Source organism: Thamnophis elegans, chromosome 7 (assembly GCF_009769535.1).
Source record: "Thamnophis elegans isolate rThaEle1 chromosome 7, rThaEle1.pri, whole genome shotgun sequence".
Classification (NCBI taxonomy): domain Eukaryota; kingdom Metazoa; phylum Chordata; class Lepidosauria; order Squamata; family Colubridae; genus Thamnophis; species Thamnophis elegans.
Genome location: NC_045547.1, coordinates 60,645,663 through 60,664,947, shown reverse-complemented (window position 1 = coordinate 60,664,947; position 19,285 = coordinate 60,645,663). Strand labels below are relative to the sequence as shown.

General features: G+C 40.2%; 1 protein-coding gene across 1 annotated transcript in view; it reads right to left on the bottom strand.

The window, feature by feature from the left end:
• The window catches only part of CPED1 (cadherin like and PC-esterase domain containing 1), a 118,863-nt gene extending 104,683 nt beyond the window's left edge, over positions 1 to 14,180 (bottom strand). The window contains exons 1-2 of the mRNA XM_032222152.1: positions 14,046 to 14,180; positions 13,107 to 13,560 (exon numbers count right to left, since the gene is read on the bottom strand). Coding sequence (XP_032078043.1) covers positions 13,107 to 13,358 — 252 coding nt within the window. The 5' untranslated portion in view covers positions 13,359 to 13,560; positions 14,046 to 14,180. The remainder of the gene's footprint in view (positions 1 to 13,106; positions 13,561 to 14,045) is intronic.
• Positions 14,181 to 19,285: the final 5,105 nt, after the last annotated feature.

Here is a 19,285-nt window from a genome sequence, read left to right as displayed (position 1 = left end):
AATTTTGATTTGACTACCAATATTCAAATTTTACAAGAAAAAATTAGAAATAACGAAGAACAGCTTATGATGCTAAATTTTGATAGGAAGGCATTTTCAATAAGAGTCAGAGGATTCCGTGAAAAGGAGCAAGAGAATTTGAAACAGACCTTTGCTGAAGCCTTCAGCCATGCGCTGGGAAGCCCGGGACTTAACTTTGATTGGCAGATTCGGAAAATCTATCGCCAGAACTCATTGATAGCGGAACAGCGACAGCTCCCGAGGGATATAATTATACATTTCTCTACAAAAGAATCTAGAAACGCGATTGTGCAAAAGTTTCATAATAACAGTCTCCGAGTTGATGACCAGGACGTGATTGTCTTCAAAAATATACCTTCCCAGATGTTGAAAGCAAGAAGGGACTACACCTTTTTAACTAAAGAGCTTAGGAGTCAACAGATTCGATACAGATGGGAGGCCCCTGCCGGCATCACGGTTACATTTGAGAATCAAAGATTTCGTCTTAACTCTGTTTCAGAGGCTCAAGATTTCTATTGTAGGATTCTGAAGGCGGGACTTCCTGATGCGCTTGGAAGAGAGGAGAGACAAGCGGAAGGAGAAAGCAAACGGCTGGCCATGCGGCTGCAAGATGGAGGGGGTAGCCCCTCCTCCCTCGGAGAAGCAGAAGAACGCAGATCGAGAATTTAGATACTTCAAAAGACTTCCTAAAGTTGAGGACTGAATGGGGGTTTGAGACCTCTCTCCGGTAGAAAAAGTGGACTAATTTTTATCAGAAGGGAAAGCTGGGTGAAACTACTTTGAGCTAGATTCTAAAGTAACGTTAGCATAAATTTGATAGTGGTTAAAAGAATGCGGAATGATTTATGTTGTTTAAACTTTGTTAGATGGGACTATTTTAAAATAGAAGGTTAACTGACTCCTGCTGAAAGTATTATTTGAATATGATCCATGCTATTTAACTTTTATTTGAAGGGAAAGTTGGTTGTAATAGTTTTGAGTTACATTTCAAATAAACGCTAGTATAAATTTGATAGTGGTAAATATTAGACAAGCAAGAGATGAGGGTAAAATGCATGTGGAATGAACTACGTTATTTGAGGTAAATACCAGACAAGCAAGGGAAGAGGGCAAAATTTATGTTGTTTAAAGCTTATTAGAATAGGAAGCCGCTTGGGATTATCTTAAGATAACTGTAAAAAGAATGCGGAATGATTTATGTTGTTTAAACTTTGTTAGAAGCGACTACCTTAAAATAGAAGGTTAACTGACTCTTGCTGAAAGTATTATTGGAATATGTGGAATGATTTATGCTACAAATCGCTCTGAGTTATATTTTAAACAAATGGTAGTATAAATTTGATAGTGGTAAATATCAGACAAGTGGGGGATGAGGGTAAAATACATGTGGAATGAACTAAGTTATTTAAATTGTATTAGAAGGGGAAGTCGGTTGGAATTATCTTAAGATAAAAATTGATTCCTGTGTAAAGTAATATCTGATCTACGCTGCTTAACTTTACTAAGAAGGGGAAATCTGGTTAGATTATTTTGAATTACTGTTTGAAAAAGGGGTAAAGAAAGATCACTTACGTTGTTTAAATTTTACTAGAAGGGAAAGTTTGATTACTTGTCTGTAAAGTTATATTTGAATATATGGCATGAACCACGTTGCTTAAATCTTATTGGAAGGGATCATGAGGTTTAGGAAGGGAACGGGAGAGCCTACAGAAGGTCGGGGTAAATAGCAAAGAAGTAAGAGATGAGAATAAAATATAGATAGAATGATTTATACTATTTAAGCATAGATAAAGATGGGGGGCTGAGATCAACACAAAGAGTGGTTTCTTTTTTTCTTTTTTCTCTTTTCTCTTTTCTTTTTTTCCTTTTTTTTTTTTTTCTTTCTCTGCTTTTCTTTTTTTTTTGGATATATTACTTTTATTTTTTTAATCCATATGTATACAAGATATTTTAGATAGAAGGTAGTGCCAGGTGTGGGCCCTGGGAAGTCGGGAGGATTAGGGATGGGGATTGTGGGGGGTGGGGTGGGGGGGTATTAATATAGTTTTAATAAGAACAAGAATGTATTTATATACGGTGGTTCTTTTTATTATTATTATTATTATTATTATTATTTTCCTTGGTTCACTTTACTTTTATCAGATCAAACAATACTTGAATAAAGGCATACACCAAGGAGGGAGGTAGAGGGAAGGAAGAGGGAGGAGTAAGGAAGGAGTAAGGGGAATGTAAGGAGTAAGGGGAATGTAAGGAGGGTGTCTGGGGAGTAAGGGGAGAAGGAAGGTTTGAGGGGAAAGGGAAGTAGGAGGGGAGTGTTAGAGGGAGAAAGGAAAGTTGGAGGGGGTAGATGGGGTGTATGGAGGATGCAAGGGTTAGGTGGGGTTGTGAATGATGAGTTGTGTTTCCTTTTTATTTGTTCGTTTTATTCCCTTTTTCTTTTTTTTTCTTTTCTTATAGTAAATACCCTGTATATAAATGATTGCAAATGGAATGTGAAAATTGAATAAAATATTTTATACAATTTGAGAGTGGAAATAATATGAGTATTTCTAAAACATATGGTACTTCTTTGCATTATTACAAGCACTTCCCTACACAGTCTCCCACTGTGTGTCTTGTGAATGTAGTTTATCCCATTTAACACTTTTATGTTTCCTGTATTTCTAGGAATACGTGAATTTCCTTTTTGTCGTTGCTGTATTCTGAAAGCTATTTAAAACATGTTAGCTTTTAAAGTCTGTAGTATTTTTGTTTGAGAAGGAGTGGGCTTTGGGCTGAAATGACTGGAATGTTCCTGTGTTTCTCATTGTTTGCTGTCTAAATATAGAGCAGGCCACAAAAATCAGAAGATCTGCTTTGATTACAGGCACATTAAAGCAGGCTGAGCAATTCACAGTCAGATCTGCTGTAGTTTGCTTCAGAGGAAGAATGTCACTAAAGCTCAGAACTCCTTGGCTCACTTATTTTCACTGCATGCATGCTGCAGTTCATGATATTGCCAGTTGTTTTATTTAGATCAGCTTTCCACTATCTGACTGCCTCCAGGTGTGAGAAGACTAAAGCTGCCAAAATTCTCAGACGTGGGATTATAATTCAAGTATAAAATGCAGGATCCCTTCCTAAAATATACTTTTAGAATCAAAGTTTCTTCCAGAGGAAAAATACAAGTAAAATTGCAATGGAAATCACTTCACTGCCGTTTTCTTGCATCAAAACAAAATAATTCACCATTTATTCTAAGCCATAATTCATAATCAGAATGAGCTATTTAACTAGCTCTAAATTTTCCTTTCATTTGTTATCTCCAGATTAAATTATTTGCATCTCCTTCTATCTGCTTATAGGAAAGTGTGCCAGGTAAGGATAATTATAAATATGAATTCTAGTTAATCATGTTTTAATCATCCTGAGATTAGAAATACTTCTTATATCTGAATATATGATACTATGTTTCACCATAAAGATCTTGTTGACTCTTAATCTTTAAACTAAGCAACTGCACGTACTTTGCAAAGTTGAAAAGCTCCAGTTTGATCCTTCTTGGATGCCTGCTGAATTTCCATCAAAGGGAAGCCAATTACAGTGATCAGGCTGAGGTTACAGACATCCAGAATCATAGTCCTATTGTATGAAGGACCTCTGTAAGAATGTTGACTTTTTCGTATGATCAGATATGTAATACATGAGCATGCCCAGTGGTGTAATGTTACAGAGAATGCCAAAGAATCCAATGGTTTTGGAGCATGCAAGGGAATATGCTCTGTGACTTTATTTAGAAAAGAAAAAAATATATCATCAGTGAGAGCACTAGAATAGACCAAATTTATAATATTCTAGAATTGATAAAATGATACAAGTTGGCATGGAGAAGCCAGAAAATAAATAAAAGTTGTAAAAATTTTACTTTGTAAATCGGTAATTTCTGATTGAAAGATAAATGTTACATTTTGGCTACTGAAGTTTTTTGTTACAGATCAGTTTTATAAATTAAAGCTAACATAATATCAGTTAATTTTTATAATTGGACACATTTTTAAACTGAGGGATTTTATTAGTAGTTTATTTGCTCTGGGGGTTCTGAAAATTATGTGTGTTTGCATGCATATTTATGAATTTCTATATACAAATACATTTGTATGTCTGTATCAGTGGTGAGTTGCAGGCGGCACACCCCGGTACGGGCGTACCGGAGCTTGCCCGGAGCACCAGATACCATTCTGGTACGATGCTCCAGAGGGCCCACCTGTCTGAGCTCCTTACTGGTCTTTTAAGTCTTCGCTGCTTCCGCACACACGCACAGCACATACAGTACCTGCGTGACGCTCCACTGAGCAGCTGGAGCATCACGGAGTCTCACGGAGGGGCTACGACACATGCCCACACTGTGCGCATCCATGTGGATGCCGCCAGGCCCGTTCCAACCATACCGGTTGGAGCAGGATCCGGAACCCACCACTGGTCTCTATGCATGTGTATTGCTATTGAATTATGATTCTGAGATTATCATAATGACAACATGCACCAAGGAATATATCAGGGCATTGAGGACAACAAAAAGAACATATATTGCCACCATGGTTGCGTCCGCTGAGTCCCGCCCAGCCGCCCTGTTTAGGATAACCCGCTCCCTAAATAGGAGGGATGCGGGGGACTCCCTGCAGGGTAAGGCTGAGGAATATGTCCAGTTCTTAGCGGACAAAGTTGCTCGGTTTCGGTCGGACTTGGACTCCACCTTTGCAGATCCAACCGAGACACAGGATGATAGCTTGGCAGACCATCGCTGGGTTGAGTTTCAGGATGTTGCCTCTGGGGATGTGGACAAGGCCATACGAGCTGTGAGTGCCTCCACCTGTATACTGGACCCGTGTCCCTCCTGGCTGGTTGCCAACAGCAGTGAGGTGACACGAGGCTGGATCCAGGTGGTCGTTACCGCCTCCCTTCGGGAGGGGCACTTCCCCGCCACACTTAAAGCGGCGGTGGTGAGACCCCTCCTGAAGAAACCATCTTTGGATCCAGCCGTTTTTAACAATTACCGTCCAGTCTCCAACCTCCCCTTTGTTGGGAAGGTTGTTGAGAAGGTGGTGGCCTTCCAGCTTCAACGGTCCTTGGAGGAAGCTAGCTATCTTGACCCCTTCCAGTCCGGCTTCAGACCTGGTTACAGCACAGAAACCGCTTTGGTCGCATTGACCGATGATCTCTGGAGAGCCAGGGATGGAGGCCATGCGTCCATCCTGGTTCTCCTTGACCTCTCGGCGGCTTTCGATACCATCGACCATGGTATCCTTCTGCGACGACTGCGGGAGGTGGGGGTGGGAGGCATTGTTTTGCAGTGGTTCTCCTCCTACCTCTCAGACAGGTCGCAGTCGGTGTTGGTTGGGGGACAGAGATCGTCCCCGAGGCCCCTAACATATGGGGTGCCGCAGGATTCGGTCTTATCACCCCTACTATTTAACATTTACATGAAACCACTGGGCGAGATCATTCGGAGGCACGGGATAAAATACCACCAATACGCGGACGATACTCAGCTGTATCTGTCCGCCCCGTGCCAACTCAATGAAGTGGTGGACGTGATGAACCAGGGTCTTGAGGCCGTTAAGAACTGGATGAGAGCTAACAAACTGGTACTCAACCTGACAAGACCGAGTGGCTGTTGTGTTTTCCTCCCAATAATTTGGCCAGTGTTCCATCGCTCAGGCTGGGGGGTCAAATTTTACACCCCTCAGATAGGGTTCGCAACTTGGGAGTCCTCCTGGACCCACAGCTGACTTTCGACCATCATTTGTCAGCTGTGACCAGGGGGGCATTTGTCCCAGGTTCGCCTGGTGCGCCAGTTGCGACCCTACCTGAACCGGGAGGCCCTCACAACAGTCACTCGAGCCCTTGTGATCTCTAGGCTGGAATACTGCAATGTGCTCTACATGGGGCTGCCCTTGAAGAGCATCCGGCGACTTCAGCTAGTCCAGAATGTGGCCGCGCGAGTGATTGTGGGTGCACCGCGGTTCGCCCACATAACACCTATCCTCCGCGAGCTGCGCTGGCTACCTGTTGATCTCCGGGTGCGCTTCAAGGTGCTACTTGCCATCCATAAATCTCTCCATGGTAGTGGATCTGAGTACTTGAGAGACCGCCTCCTGCCGATTACCTCCCTTCGACCGATTAGATCGCACAGATTAGGCCTCCTCCGAGTTCCATCCGCCAGTCAGTGCCGACTGGCGACTACGCGGAGGAGAGCCTTCTCAGTAGCAGCTCCGACCCTTTGGAACGACCTCCCCGTGGAGATTCGCACCCTCACCACCGTCCAGACCTTCCGCACAGCCCTTAGGATCTGGCTATCCCGTCAGGCCTGGGGATAAGATTCTAATTTGCCCCACCCGAATGTTGAATGAAAGTTGCGTTTTATTGTTTTATTTTTTATTTATGCACTGTCTTATGTTTTTGTTTTGCACCCCCCTTCCCATGTATTGTAAGCCGCCCTGAGTCCCCTCAGGGAAAAGGGCGGCCTATAAATCATAAATAAAATCCTAAAAAAAATCCTAAAATCCTACTCTTTAAAATGTTGGAACACGAACATGATTCTTCTAGTCCCTGTTTTTCAAGCTTTTGTTATTTTGTTTCATTGAGTCATAGCCAAGCCCTGTTGTCGTATTTTAAATTGTTGTATTGTCTTGTATTGTCTTATTTATCCCTTTTCCCTGTTTTATTGTAAGCCGCCCGGAGTCCTTCAGGAGTGGGTGGCATACAAAACCAATAAATGAATGAAATGAAATGAATGAATGTCTTCAGGAATAAAAACTGTTCAAGTGCTACTGTCATCTGCCACATGCCCAAGCCCTTCTGGTGCATCTCTGTAGTGTCTCCTATTCCAATATCCACTTTAGAGCACTTAGCTCTTTCTTCTTTTTCTGTCCATTGCCATTCTTTCCATATATTTTTAGTTCTCATAATGTAGCCAAAATATGGTAGTTATTGTTTTGGGATACTTGCTTCAACTAAACATTCAGGCTTGATTTCCTGTAATACTTAACTCTTGGCCCTGTTGGTTGTCACCAATGCCACAATTCAAAGTATTTTATCTCTCCTTTTTCTTCAAATCTCATCTCTAACATCCATACATCGTAATAGGGAAGACCACTGAAGGGACTTCGTTGTGAAGCATTGTGATTTTTATCATGATCCAAACGTCATAGTCCCTCAATTCCTTTTTGCCTATTATTATACTATGAATCTATTTTGCACACCATCATCTATGTCAATTCTGGTGCCTAAAAAAATTGTAATTTTCAACCCCTTCTATTATTTTAACTTACATTCTTCTACTTTTCTAATAGCCATAATCTTTGTTTTCTTGATATTCAAAGGGGGCTCAAATGTTCACTCTTTTTACTTTTAGGATGATCATTTTTAGGTCTTCTTCCATTCCTGCAATCAACATAGTGTCATTTGTTGGTGGCGCAATACTGGAAGAAGGAAGACTTGCCTACAACTCAAGAATGGACATTGAAAGTTACAAACTTAGCCGAGATGGCTAAAATATCAGCATATCTTAAAGATCACTCAAATGAGAGATATAAACGAGACTGGAAAAAATGGATTGACTATATACAAAATAAATACGGGACCAAGAAATTCCAGTTAGCCTATGCTTAAGATCAGAAATGATTTAAATTGTTTAAAGTTAGTTCAGTAAGAAGAAGCTAAGGTCAATGTAGAATGTTATTTATTTCTTTATTTCTTTTTTTCTCAATAGATTTTAGACTGTGTTTGTTAGAAATCCATACTGTGTACGGGTTCTGGGAAGTCGGGGGGGGGGGGAGGAGGAGGGGGGTTGGGGGAGAGGGTGGAGGGAGGGAGGGGTATATATTAGGCTAGACAAGAATTTGGTGGTAAACTAGAATTATTTTGACATACAAAAAAATTGTACTTCGATGTCTTACTGATTGAGGAATGATGAAATGTTTGCCTTAAAAGAAATAAAACTTTTGAACTGAAAAAAAAACAAAACATAGTGTCATTTTCATGTTTCAAGTCATGGCATTTATCGTGATTTTGATTCCACTTTAAATTTTCTAGTCATGCAGTCTTTATAATGTGTTCAATGTAGAGATAGAACAAATATGACGATAGAATGCAGCCCAATGTGGCTGCTTTTCTATCAGTAAACCATTCAGCAAATTCTCTTCTCAGTGTTGCTTCTTGGTTGTTGTGGAATTTTCTTATCAGAAAAATTGGATGCTTTGGTATATCTATTGCTTTGAGAAATTTCAAGGTCTGTTTCTTCAATTATCAATACTATCAGATGCTTTGGAGTAGTCTAGAAAACTATATGAGAAGTTATGATCTTGAATCTTGCAATTCTGATCATACTTTTCCTCCCATATATCTCTTATACACCAGGGAGTAAGCCTGAGCCAGAGGTGGGATTCAAAGTTTTTTACTACCGGTTCTGTGGGCGTGGCTTAGTTGGCATGGCATGGCTTGGTGGGCATGACTTTGAGGGCATGGCAAGGGAAGGATACTGTAAAATCTCCATTCCCTCCCCACTCCCGGGGAAGGTTACCACAAAATCCCCATTTCCTCCTGATCACCTGGGACTCGGGAGGCAGAGAATAGAAGGGGGCAGGGCCAGTCACAGTGGTATTTACCGGTTCTCCAAACTACTCAAAATTTCCACTACTGTTTCTCCAGAACTGGTCAGAACCTACTGAATACCACTTCTCGCCTGAGCCTCTTCTTAATACTGTCTCTCTTCCAAGGACTTAAGGAATGCATCTATTCTTTTCATTTACAGAACAGTTTATGAATATTTGTTTCAAGGCATCTCCTTCATTCTCCACTAGTATTATATAACCTAGGCTCCCTCTGAAACCTACAATTATCTCTCTATCCATACAGCACTAGAATCTATTCTGCAGAATTTCCAACACTTGATACTGTTGTTGATATTGTTGATATTATTGTGATATGGGGGCTCTTATCCTATAATTTAAGCATTTCTTTAAAGCAATTTCTTTCAAGAAATTGAGCTATATATATATACTTTGCTATATATTTTCCAATCTGCCTTTTCTTCCCATATTTGTACCATCAAAGTTCACCAGAAGCAGCAGCTCTTTTGCATTTGTGAGGTACCTGGGCAAAGGAACATCTGGAGTCTCCTGTTTTTATAACCTCTTAGCCCTTAAAAACACACACAAAGGTTTGCTGTTTAACATAGCACCTACATTGCCATCGGCCTCCCAGTCAGCCAAGCTAGCCAATGGAAAAATGGATATGAATGCCTTTGTAATGTTATAGGCTAGCAGATAACATGCTGCCTTGAAAGAGTGCAGTTAGTGGAACAGATCTCAGATTTCCTTAGCTTTGTTGTTGATCTTGGAGTCTTTCCAAATGGGAGCTAGATCTCTATTCTAGTCCTATCCGTCACTCTTAACTCTAATGATGCTACCACAACTAGCCCAGAAAAACATATGAACAAACTAGGAAACCAGACTCATCCCAGTTTCTCATCGCAGCTTTTTTTAAAGTTATGGGAAACTTCTGACATTACATTATCTTATATTTTTAAAACATATAAACAGGGGTAAGAAAAACAGCTGATTTTAATTATAGAAAAGTAGATGCAAAAGTAAACATTTGTAATCTTGCAAAGTCCCTGGAAGCTTTATTTGATATAGATTAAATACTATAAACTTTTATAATTTTTAAAAAGATTTCCTACTTTGAAACCATTTTTTGTGATAAAAATCATTCTTAAGAAAGTTTCTAATAATAAATAAACTAATAAAAGGCAATCCGAATTATACCTTATAAGAAGATAAGATTGAATTGTAAGGGAAGGAAACAGATAGATATTTAGGAATGGTAGGAGTTATTTTACTTGTACTGTGACACAGGATTGCTTATAATAAGAACAATCTTGCCCAGAGGACATTTAATTTAAAAGGCTGGCTGTGCATTTTATAACTTCATCTTCCAGAGATTTAACACTGGTGCAATTGTGCAAAGCTGATGCCACAACCAAAATAGCTTGTGCAAGTGTTCTAAGTACACTTTATGAAAAACTAACAAATACATATTTCGGTATAAACACATCATCATTTCTGGTACCAAGGATATATAAACAAACAGAATGGTATAAAAAAAGAAATCGGTTGTAAGGCAGCCAGAATAAAGCAGGGTTAAAACACAAGTGCTTAAATCTGTATCATTTTTTTTCTTTCCGCTTTGCATGATTTACTTTAAAGCATGTATAGCTTTAAAAGTCTTTAGCTATCTACCCACATTGATGGGAGGACAGGAACTCACTTTTATTATCTTCAGGGATTTGAGTAAAGCAGGCCAAATCTCAATCTTGCTTTGTTTTTTTGCCTTTTTGTCTGTTTGTTTATTTCCTGCTCAAGACAACAAACATATCCCACATACCTTTGCCCTCCTATTTCTCTCACAACAACAACCCTATGAGGTGGGTTGAGCCAAGACAGTGACTCTCCCAAAGTCACTCAGCTGCCTTTTTTAATGTTCTTACCAAATGGTGAGGTGAAAACTTGCTAAAAAATACTATTAATGTGTAGCAGACATTAGTGTCTGAATAATGCTCAGTTTTGGGGTGTTGGGGTTATAGCGGGAATTCTGGGAGCTATGATGGGCCTCTCAAAAAATAACTGCCATTGCTGACGCCACACATTTATACAAACTTATACAATGATTGTCACAGTGGGGCTGATCTTTTATCAAACTCTTTTTTACCAAAATGCACATTGATGAGATTGTGCATCTAGCCTCCAAATAGCTTTGCTTTGGGTTTTTCTGAGTTGGAGGGCCATGTGAAAACAAAACATTGAATTACACCACCTCTCCCCCATCACTTTCATTTTCTAAGAATGCATTTGGCATATACTTAGGTTCCGGTAAAGGTAAAGGTTCCCCCACACATGCGTGCTAGTCATTTCCGGCTCTAGGGACTGTGCTCATCTCTGTTTCTAAGCCAAGAAGCCAGCACTGTCCGAAGACATCTCCATGGTCATGTAGCTGGCATGACTAAACGCCGAAGGCACACAGAATTATGTTACCTTCCCACCGAAGTGGCCCCTATTTTTCTACTTTCATTTTTTATGTGCTTTTGAACTGCTAGGTTGGCAGAACCTGGGATAAGTAATGGGAGTTCACTCCATTATGCGGCACTAGGGAGTTGAACCGCTGAACTGCCAACCTGATTGACAAGCTCAGTGCCTTAGCCACTGAGCCACCACATCCCACTTACGTTCTGGTACTTCATTGAAAGGGATGCAGTGGCTCAGTGGCTAAGATGCTGAGCTTGTCGATCAGAAAGATCAGCAATTCGCTGGTTCGAATCCATAATGCTGTGTAACAGAGTGAGTTCCCTTCACTTGTCCCAGCTTCTACCACCCTAGCAGCGCAAAAGCATGTAAAAATGCATGTAGAAAAATAGGGACCATCTTTGGTGGGAAGGTAACAGCGTTCTGTACACCTTCAGCATTTAGCCATGCCAGCCACATGACCATGGAGACGTCTTTGGATAGTGCTGGCTCTTCGGCTTTGACATGAGCACCGCCCCCTAGAGTCGGGAATGACTAGCACATAAGTGTGAGGGGAACCTTTACCTATACCTTACTTCATTGAAAATAAAGATTATGATAGAAGTGAGAGGAAAGCAACACAGAGTAGTTGTTTTCAGTTTTTTAGCCCAAATGTACTTTTTCCCAAGATCCTTCAGCAGTTGTGGAGATTAATTTTGAAAAAGATACAGCGGTTCAAAGGAACTATAGATAGATGAGACTGAGATACTGTATGCTTTGAAACATTTTAGCCTTCTGCTCCAGAGCCCTGCTTAGCTCTTGTGAGCACTAGTTTCCTATGTAACGATTTTAATTACATTAATCCAAAAAAGTAGGAAGGTGTTTGACCAATTGTTGAGGTGGCACTATAAATAAAAAAACAACAACCAATCTGTGCCAGCACCAACAAATAACTCTAGTCGGTACATATTATAAATAAGATTTTTTACAGGTTTTTATAGGATGAAAATGGGACAGAATTCTCTAACTGGGGGCTTTCAAAATGTATTGGAACTGTAAATGTCATCAGCCCTAGTGACAATAACTATAGGAAGGAACGACGACTATAGGAATTCATTGGAGAAAATTGTATGCCATAATACAATTATGTATTATGAAGGGATTACAACCCTCAGTTGTTTGCTAAAATCCCACCTTGAAAAATAAACAATTTTCCAGGTGGGTTGAAAATCCTATGAATTGTGTTCCAATACTTAAAGTGCACAAAGTTGGAGAATGCTGGTATACACCAAAACACTAATGTTACCCACCTAAATCCAAGCATAGACTGTTACAAATTGCAAAAAAGCACAAAGAGGATTTAACCACCTCAAGGCTCTAAGGATAATCCTAAACACATTTATGAATCCACTACTGAATTAATGCATACTGAATATTAGTATGAGTTACCAGTTTGTTGACTGAAAAGAAAATACTTTCCCTAGAAATTCCATTTCCGTAGCACTCATGAGTTGGGCAAGCTTTGCAAAGTCTAGAAAGTTATTGACGAAGATGATCAGTAGAAGACAGAATAATATTGTGCACACTCTGTTTGACGAGTACTATTGCTCCTTTCAAATCTATCTATGAATTCATCCGCATCTCTTTATTCTTACTGCTTTACTGAATCTTAGAATCAAAATAAGGTAGTATTTTTTTCGGGTTTTAATCATATCACCTTTGATCCTTTGTTATGCAATGTGGAACAACATAAGCACCAATCTGCACCGAGATAGCTGCAACATTATATTCCTTCTTCCTCCTTATTTCCCATCTTTTTCTATGTTGCTTTTTATTATTCCATTCCAATAGGATATTCATGCTTCATTCCAGGGAATCATCACTTTGGCTCACCTTCCTAGGCTGTGCATCCAGGGCAAGAAATTCAATCAAAGCACCGCTATTTCCTTTTCCCTGACATATGTGACTTAGGAAGCAAAAGTTAATTTTAACTGCAAGTCTGGCTTATCAACAGTGTTTATTTGAAACTTGTAGAATCTCTCTTACCTCCTTCTGCTCTTTTTGTTTGTTAGAAGGAAGGAAGCAACTGACTCGCCTTGCAAGGACTTGGTGTGTCTGATGTTGCACCTCAGCTGCTTTGCTGGGCAGCAGTCCACTGCCATTTGTAGGGATTGTTGGTCTCTTGGATCTTAAAGGCATCAGGGTCTGGTAGAAGAGATAGGCAGCCAGAACCAGCACCATCAGGAATGGGCGAAAACGACACCATCTTCGGCCAGGCACAATCTGCCGGCAAGCCATGGCACCTCAGATTTCTGATCTGTCCCATTTCCACATTATAGGACTGATCAGTCTGGCTGCTTTCCACCAGCATGAAAGAAAGGCAGAAAGGTATGTTTCCTGTACTCAAGTTCTCTCTCCATCACTGGGCTTGAGTTCTTCCATGACATCAGCAGGCAAGAAAAGAGAGGCCCCCAGCAGAGAACGGCAAGCAATGTCCGACCTGGAAGAAAGAATGGGATTGGTGGTGAAAGACCGAAAGAAGTAACATATAAACAATGTTGATTGGAAATGAACACCCATTAAGTTTCCAAGTATTGCAAATAGAAGAAATGTGACAGTTCAGAGCAAAACTCCATTGCACAACATCCAGGAAAGGACCGACTGAACAGTTATGTTCAAACAAAGATATATTGGCTAAAAATTGCAATGGGCTTTGCACATAAAAGCTGAAAAATACAAAGGCTTTTCTAGCAGGGCTCTTCTTCCCCTCCCTCCCCCTTCCAATTCCTTTCCCGATGGGTTCTTTAAAAAAAATCATTTCCTTCATCTTTTAAATTGCCTTTTTCCTGCCAGAAAACACACACAGCCTCCCCTCCCTGCACAGCTTTTAACAGAGCAAAAAGGCTAGTTTTTGCTCGATCGGGTTTCTTTTCCCTCTTTTTTTTCCTCCATTGTCTTTTGGAGTTCAAAGTCATGTTTACTTACTCAGTTCTTCACCCTGTCAGACGTTTTCCATTCTCCTCTAACGGGTTGCTGATTAAAACCACTCCAACAGCCCAGGCTCATGACTTCAGCTCATCTCCACACACGCACACAGCACTCCGTCTGAACTCCGTTGGACCACAGACATATAAATAAAAATCAGGACTGCCCGGAGGGGTGGGGTTAAGTTTACCAAGCTCTGAAAAGTCTCTCAGGCTGGGGACTGTACTGGATCATAGAAAGAGTTTACTTTTGCCTCCCACGTGTTGTTTTGCAGCATTGTAAGAACTTCAGAACTGCACATAAGTTACGGAAAAGTGATACAGAGGAATGTGAGGGCTATGGCAAATGGTAAATCAAGAAACCAAGTGGCTCTCGGCTTGCAAAACCACTTCAGGATGTTCAACGTTATTTGCCAAACATACAGAAGAAGAGGTATGAAAAAGATTAACTATATGTCTGACTGAGGCATCCTTGGGTTTATAGCACCGCTTACTGTAATTCCATGCAGCTAAATGTTAGCAGACCAATAGCCGGCTTTAAGAAGAGGGAGAAAAACACACACACCCCCCCCAAATTAAAACTTTGAGTTAGGATTGAGTCCTGACGACTTCCTCTGGCAGTCTCTGCAGTTTTCATGGCAACACTTTTTAGAAGTGGTTTGCCCTTGCCTTCTTCGTAGGGCTGAGAGAGAGGGACTGGCCCAAGGTCACCCAGCTGGCTTTGTGCCTAAGGTAAGACTAGAATTCACAATCTCCTAATTTCTAGCCTGATGTCTTCAACCACTACATCAAGCTAGCCCTCAGAGCTGACTGTAAACCATGGTATAAGCAAACAAGCCTGCATACACCCATTATAGAAACTCCAGGAGCATTGAATAGGGAATCTCACCTCCCTCCTTCTCCCACTTCTGTCACAGATCATTATTTTCCCTCTCTTTTTAATGTTACTGATGAAAAATGTTTCCTTTCCTGGAACCCAGAAAAAAGTTAGTCAAAAAGAAAAGTGGGTCATGGGGATCAGGCAGGACACAGGAAGGTTATGTGCTCTCATAGATGGTATCCCCAAGCTCTCCATTCTAGTGGCCTCCTTCTTTTTTGGACAATATTAATTCTTCTCCACATCTGCCAAACGGTTCCCCTCCCCCCCCATGCAGAATAGAGGATGACATTGTGTTCTGCTTTCTGTCTCTATTTAACTGCTGTCATTTACATTAAAAAGATAGAATAACTAAAGGCCACTCCCTTTGGCTCTGTCCATACCCATTGCCTATAGTAGTTTTCCAGAATGGGTCAACTCGCCACAGCAAACTCTCCACAGAACTCACTGTGGCCAAGTCACTGTGGGACACCTCATCGCAGGACATTTCAACAAATACAAAAGTTAAATTAATTTTGATGGAACCATGGCCAATAATAATAAAATACATTTAATCCAGTAATATACAAGTTACAATAATTTCAACAAAAACATGGTTACCAATGACAAAAGTAACTGAATGAAGTTATTAATGTAGTGTTGAATTGCCCCACAGCAAGTTGGCCTCAGTGAGTTGCCCTACACTCTTGTTTCCAATGGCTCTGGAAAGTTCTACATATTTAAGAGATACATAGATAACGTATATTATCATGTATTCTTTTGCCTTTTTTGGGGGGGGGGCTGTCTTTTGCCATTATCTACCGTTAGATAACAGTTTTGATATTTGATGAAGTTATATAAACAAACAACAAGCTTTATTTTTGCTAGAAAATCTGAGTGGTGTGTGTGTGTGCTTGTATGACCAGAAAATTGGGAATGACTAGCAATAGCAATAGCAGTTAGACTTATATACCACTTCATAGGGCTTTCAGCCCTCTATAAGTGGTTTACAGAGTCAGCATATTGCCCCCACAGTCTGGGTCCTCATTTCACCCACCTCGGAAGGATGGAAGGCTGAGTCAACCTTGAGCTGGTGAGATTTGAACAGCTGAACTGCAGCTAACAGTCAGCTGAAGTGGCCTGCAGTACTGCACTCTAACCACTGCGCCACCTCGGCTCGACTAAGTACTGGGTGCAAAACTACATTGGAAATTGCTGTGTAATTTTCCAGCATTTTGGTTGGCCTATACTTCTTTTCCAAAGTTCTAATTCAGTGTTTCTCAACCTTGGTGACTTTAAGTCCTGTGGACTTCAACTGCCAGAATCCCCCAGCTGGCTGAGAAACAATGTTCTAATTCAATATGATGGAAAGAGAATAATTTCAAAACATCTTCAAAGATTTGGAGGTTTTTTTCTCTTCCCATAATTATAAGGTGATCAAGGGATAGATGTGAATGCATCATTCTGCATTGTGATCTTTCTCAAGCTACAATTAAATTCCAAGGAAGAGACTTCCTTCCTATGGTACGTTTTCAAATCAGGAATCCAAAAGGCAACATCAGATGTTGAATGGTATTGTGCAATTAGTGTAATTAAAAACAGCAACAAATAGCCCCTCTCTTTCCTTTAATAACTAGTAATGCTGACCACTAATACGCAACTATAATCTAAACCAGTGGTAGTCAACCTGGTCCCTACCGCCCACTAGTGGGCGTTCCAGCTTTCATGGTGGGCGGTAGGGGTTTGCTGTAACTCTGCTTTATAAATTTTATAAAGTTACTTCCCTACTTTATAAATCACTGTTACTGTGGAACCGGTGGGCGGTTAGAAAATTTTACTACTAACAAGAGATACAAAAGTGGGCGGTAAGTATAAAAAGGTTGACTACCCTTGATCTAAACTTAAAAACGTTGCCAACTCTGAAACTGAAAAATATTCTGAGAATTAGATTCCCCCCCCCCCAAATAGCCCATTTCAGAGAAAACATTCAGGACACCGAGAACATATTTGGTCATGGGTGTGATCAATGTCCATGGTGGTCACTAATAAATACTTTTGATTATTTAAAACTGATTGTGCATGAAATCATGTACTAGGTCAGATCTGGGAGAAGAGGCTTTTATGATTCTGACTTGGTACAGCTCACCCTGTCTGGACAGTCTCGGAAATCAGAATTGCTGCCACTCAGAATGTTTCCATCAACTGTGATAGGCATCCCTGAAACCAGGCTTCAGAGATCTTAACTCTTGTAGTAACATTTTCTTAACTCATCTCCTTTTTTTGTCCTCACTGGAATATTTTAATAATACATAATGGTGGCAGTGGGACAGCCAATAGGTCAGAAGTAGGAAGCCATGAAAGAAACGTTTAGTTCAAATAGCTAATGAAATGAAGCAGCTCTTGACTTGCTTAGCCATATCAAGTAATGCTCCAATTGCAACAGATGTTTTGAGAAATCTGAATGTCAGTTTACCAAGAGCTTTCTCAAAATCAGATTTCTTGGTTCCTCAGGACATGAACCTGTCAAACCTGTGGCCCATGGGCTAGATGGGTCACATGCTGTCCCTGCCTCCACCCGGTTTAGCGAAGGGGGAAAAAGTTGATGTCACATGACGCCACCATGAATTTGACACTCCTGCTCTAGAGGCCTTGTTTTTGTAGCTTTTCATAGATATAAACAAGCCTAGCTCATTTGGGACTATTCTACATCTACTTATGAGAATTAACGTTAAAAATTGCATTTTACATGCCATTCTGGAATTGACTGGTTGTTATAGTATTACTATTTTTGTGTATAAAACTAGTTCATATCTTCTGTTCATGCCTCATCACTGTTAACAATGACTTTATCTAGCTATCAAGTTGTTTCTCTGCAGAAACAGGCACACAATCAATCATCCTCTATGCCAGAATATCAAACATCTCTGTATGTGCGGGTGACTTGCATATAAGGAGGCAGAGAATCAGAATTCAAAATTCCTTCTGATCACAATATTGGAGTTCACAACAGCCAAGGTTGTCAAGAGGAATCTCTAGGGGCTGCAGCAGAAACTGTAGCCACATCTTGCTTAGTTCGGTGGTGGGAATCTATTATAGGAAATTATTCCTACGCTTTATTGCTAAACTAATAGTTTTGGGATTGTGCAGGTTTATTTAAAAGGGAAAGTTGAAATTGCTTAGTATGAAATATAGTCTGTTTCTGACAAATGGGTTAAAATATGCTCTGACATTCAGAGATTGCTTCCAGCATCCCAGTTACGGTACTAGAAGATGCAATTATTATAATAAATGTCCTCACTATATGAAAAAAATATTTCATTTAGGGAGGAATGGGCACATGTACTTATATATGTGGCTTACAAAAAAAAGAAGAAACAATATAAAACTATGGACCTTAATCCACCAAACCCTTTTCTCCAATTATTGTATGCTGATCTATCTTTAGCAAGTTACTAGAAAAAGAACTTATATTTTACATTTAACTCCAGAAAAACTGCTAAATTATGTCTGCAGCAGAAAACAGTAATAAAAATGAAACTGATGAATATACCCCCCCCCCCCAAAAAAAACAGTGCCTTATGGAGTCTTAAAATACCCTGATTTAATTTAACATGAAAAACCCTCATGTACTAAGGTAAACACTCCTAATTCCTGAAAATAAAGCCTCGTTACTCACCTTTATCCATGACTGGCGTGAGCTTGAATCCAACATACAGTGTTCTGGGTTGCTTATCCCTAGAATAAGACCTGCAGTTTTCCAAGCTCCAATGTAATTGTAACTATGTTTGAATGTCACTTGTAAGGAAAATATAGTTCTATAAGCTTATGGAGTCATTTGCGAGCTGACTAAATCCAATTTTGGCTTCCACCTGCTGCACAACCAATAAAGTGGTTTCATATTACCTTTCGGAAGATACTCTAAAAACTGTTACAAGGCAACTGACTAAGAAGTCTAAGCTAGAAGGCACTCTGCTTCATGCAGTGCCATCCTATGCAAGATGGATCGTGAAATTGTAAGGCAGACTAAGGGTGAGCCTGAGAGGTAAATGTTTTTTCCAAGTGTTGAGCAGTAACGTAAAAAAATCTCTTTCAAAAGTGTAAATCAGCTGATCTTCCTTAAGTTGAGATTCATTACTCTGAAAGCCTATAGACCATGATGATCAAGATTTCTGGCTAAGGTTCTATATCTCCCTGACTTTTCCAACTCAAGGTTGAACTTGAAAAAGACAATTGGAGGAGTGTTGTAACATACATACAGGAGAAATGTCCACTTTTTCCAAGCTAAGGTTTCAATTTGGTATTTGATTTGCCAGAGGTCACATTCCAGCAGGTTTGTCACCCAAATTTAGGACATGCATCATGCCTTCTATGGACATTGTATGATC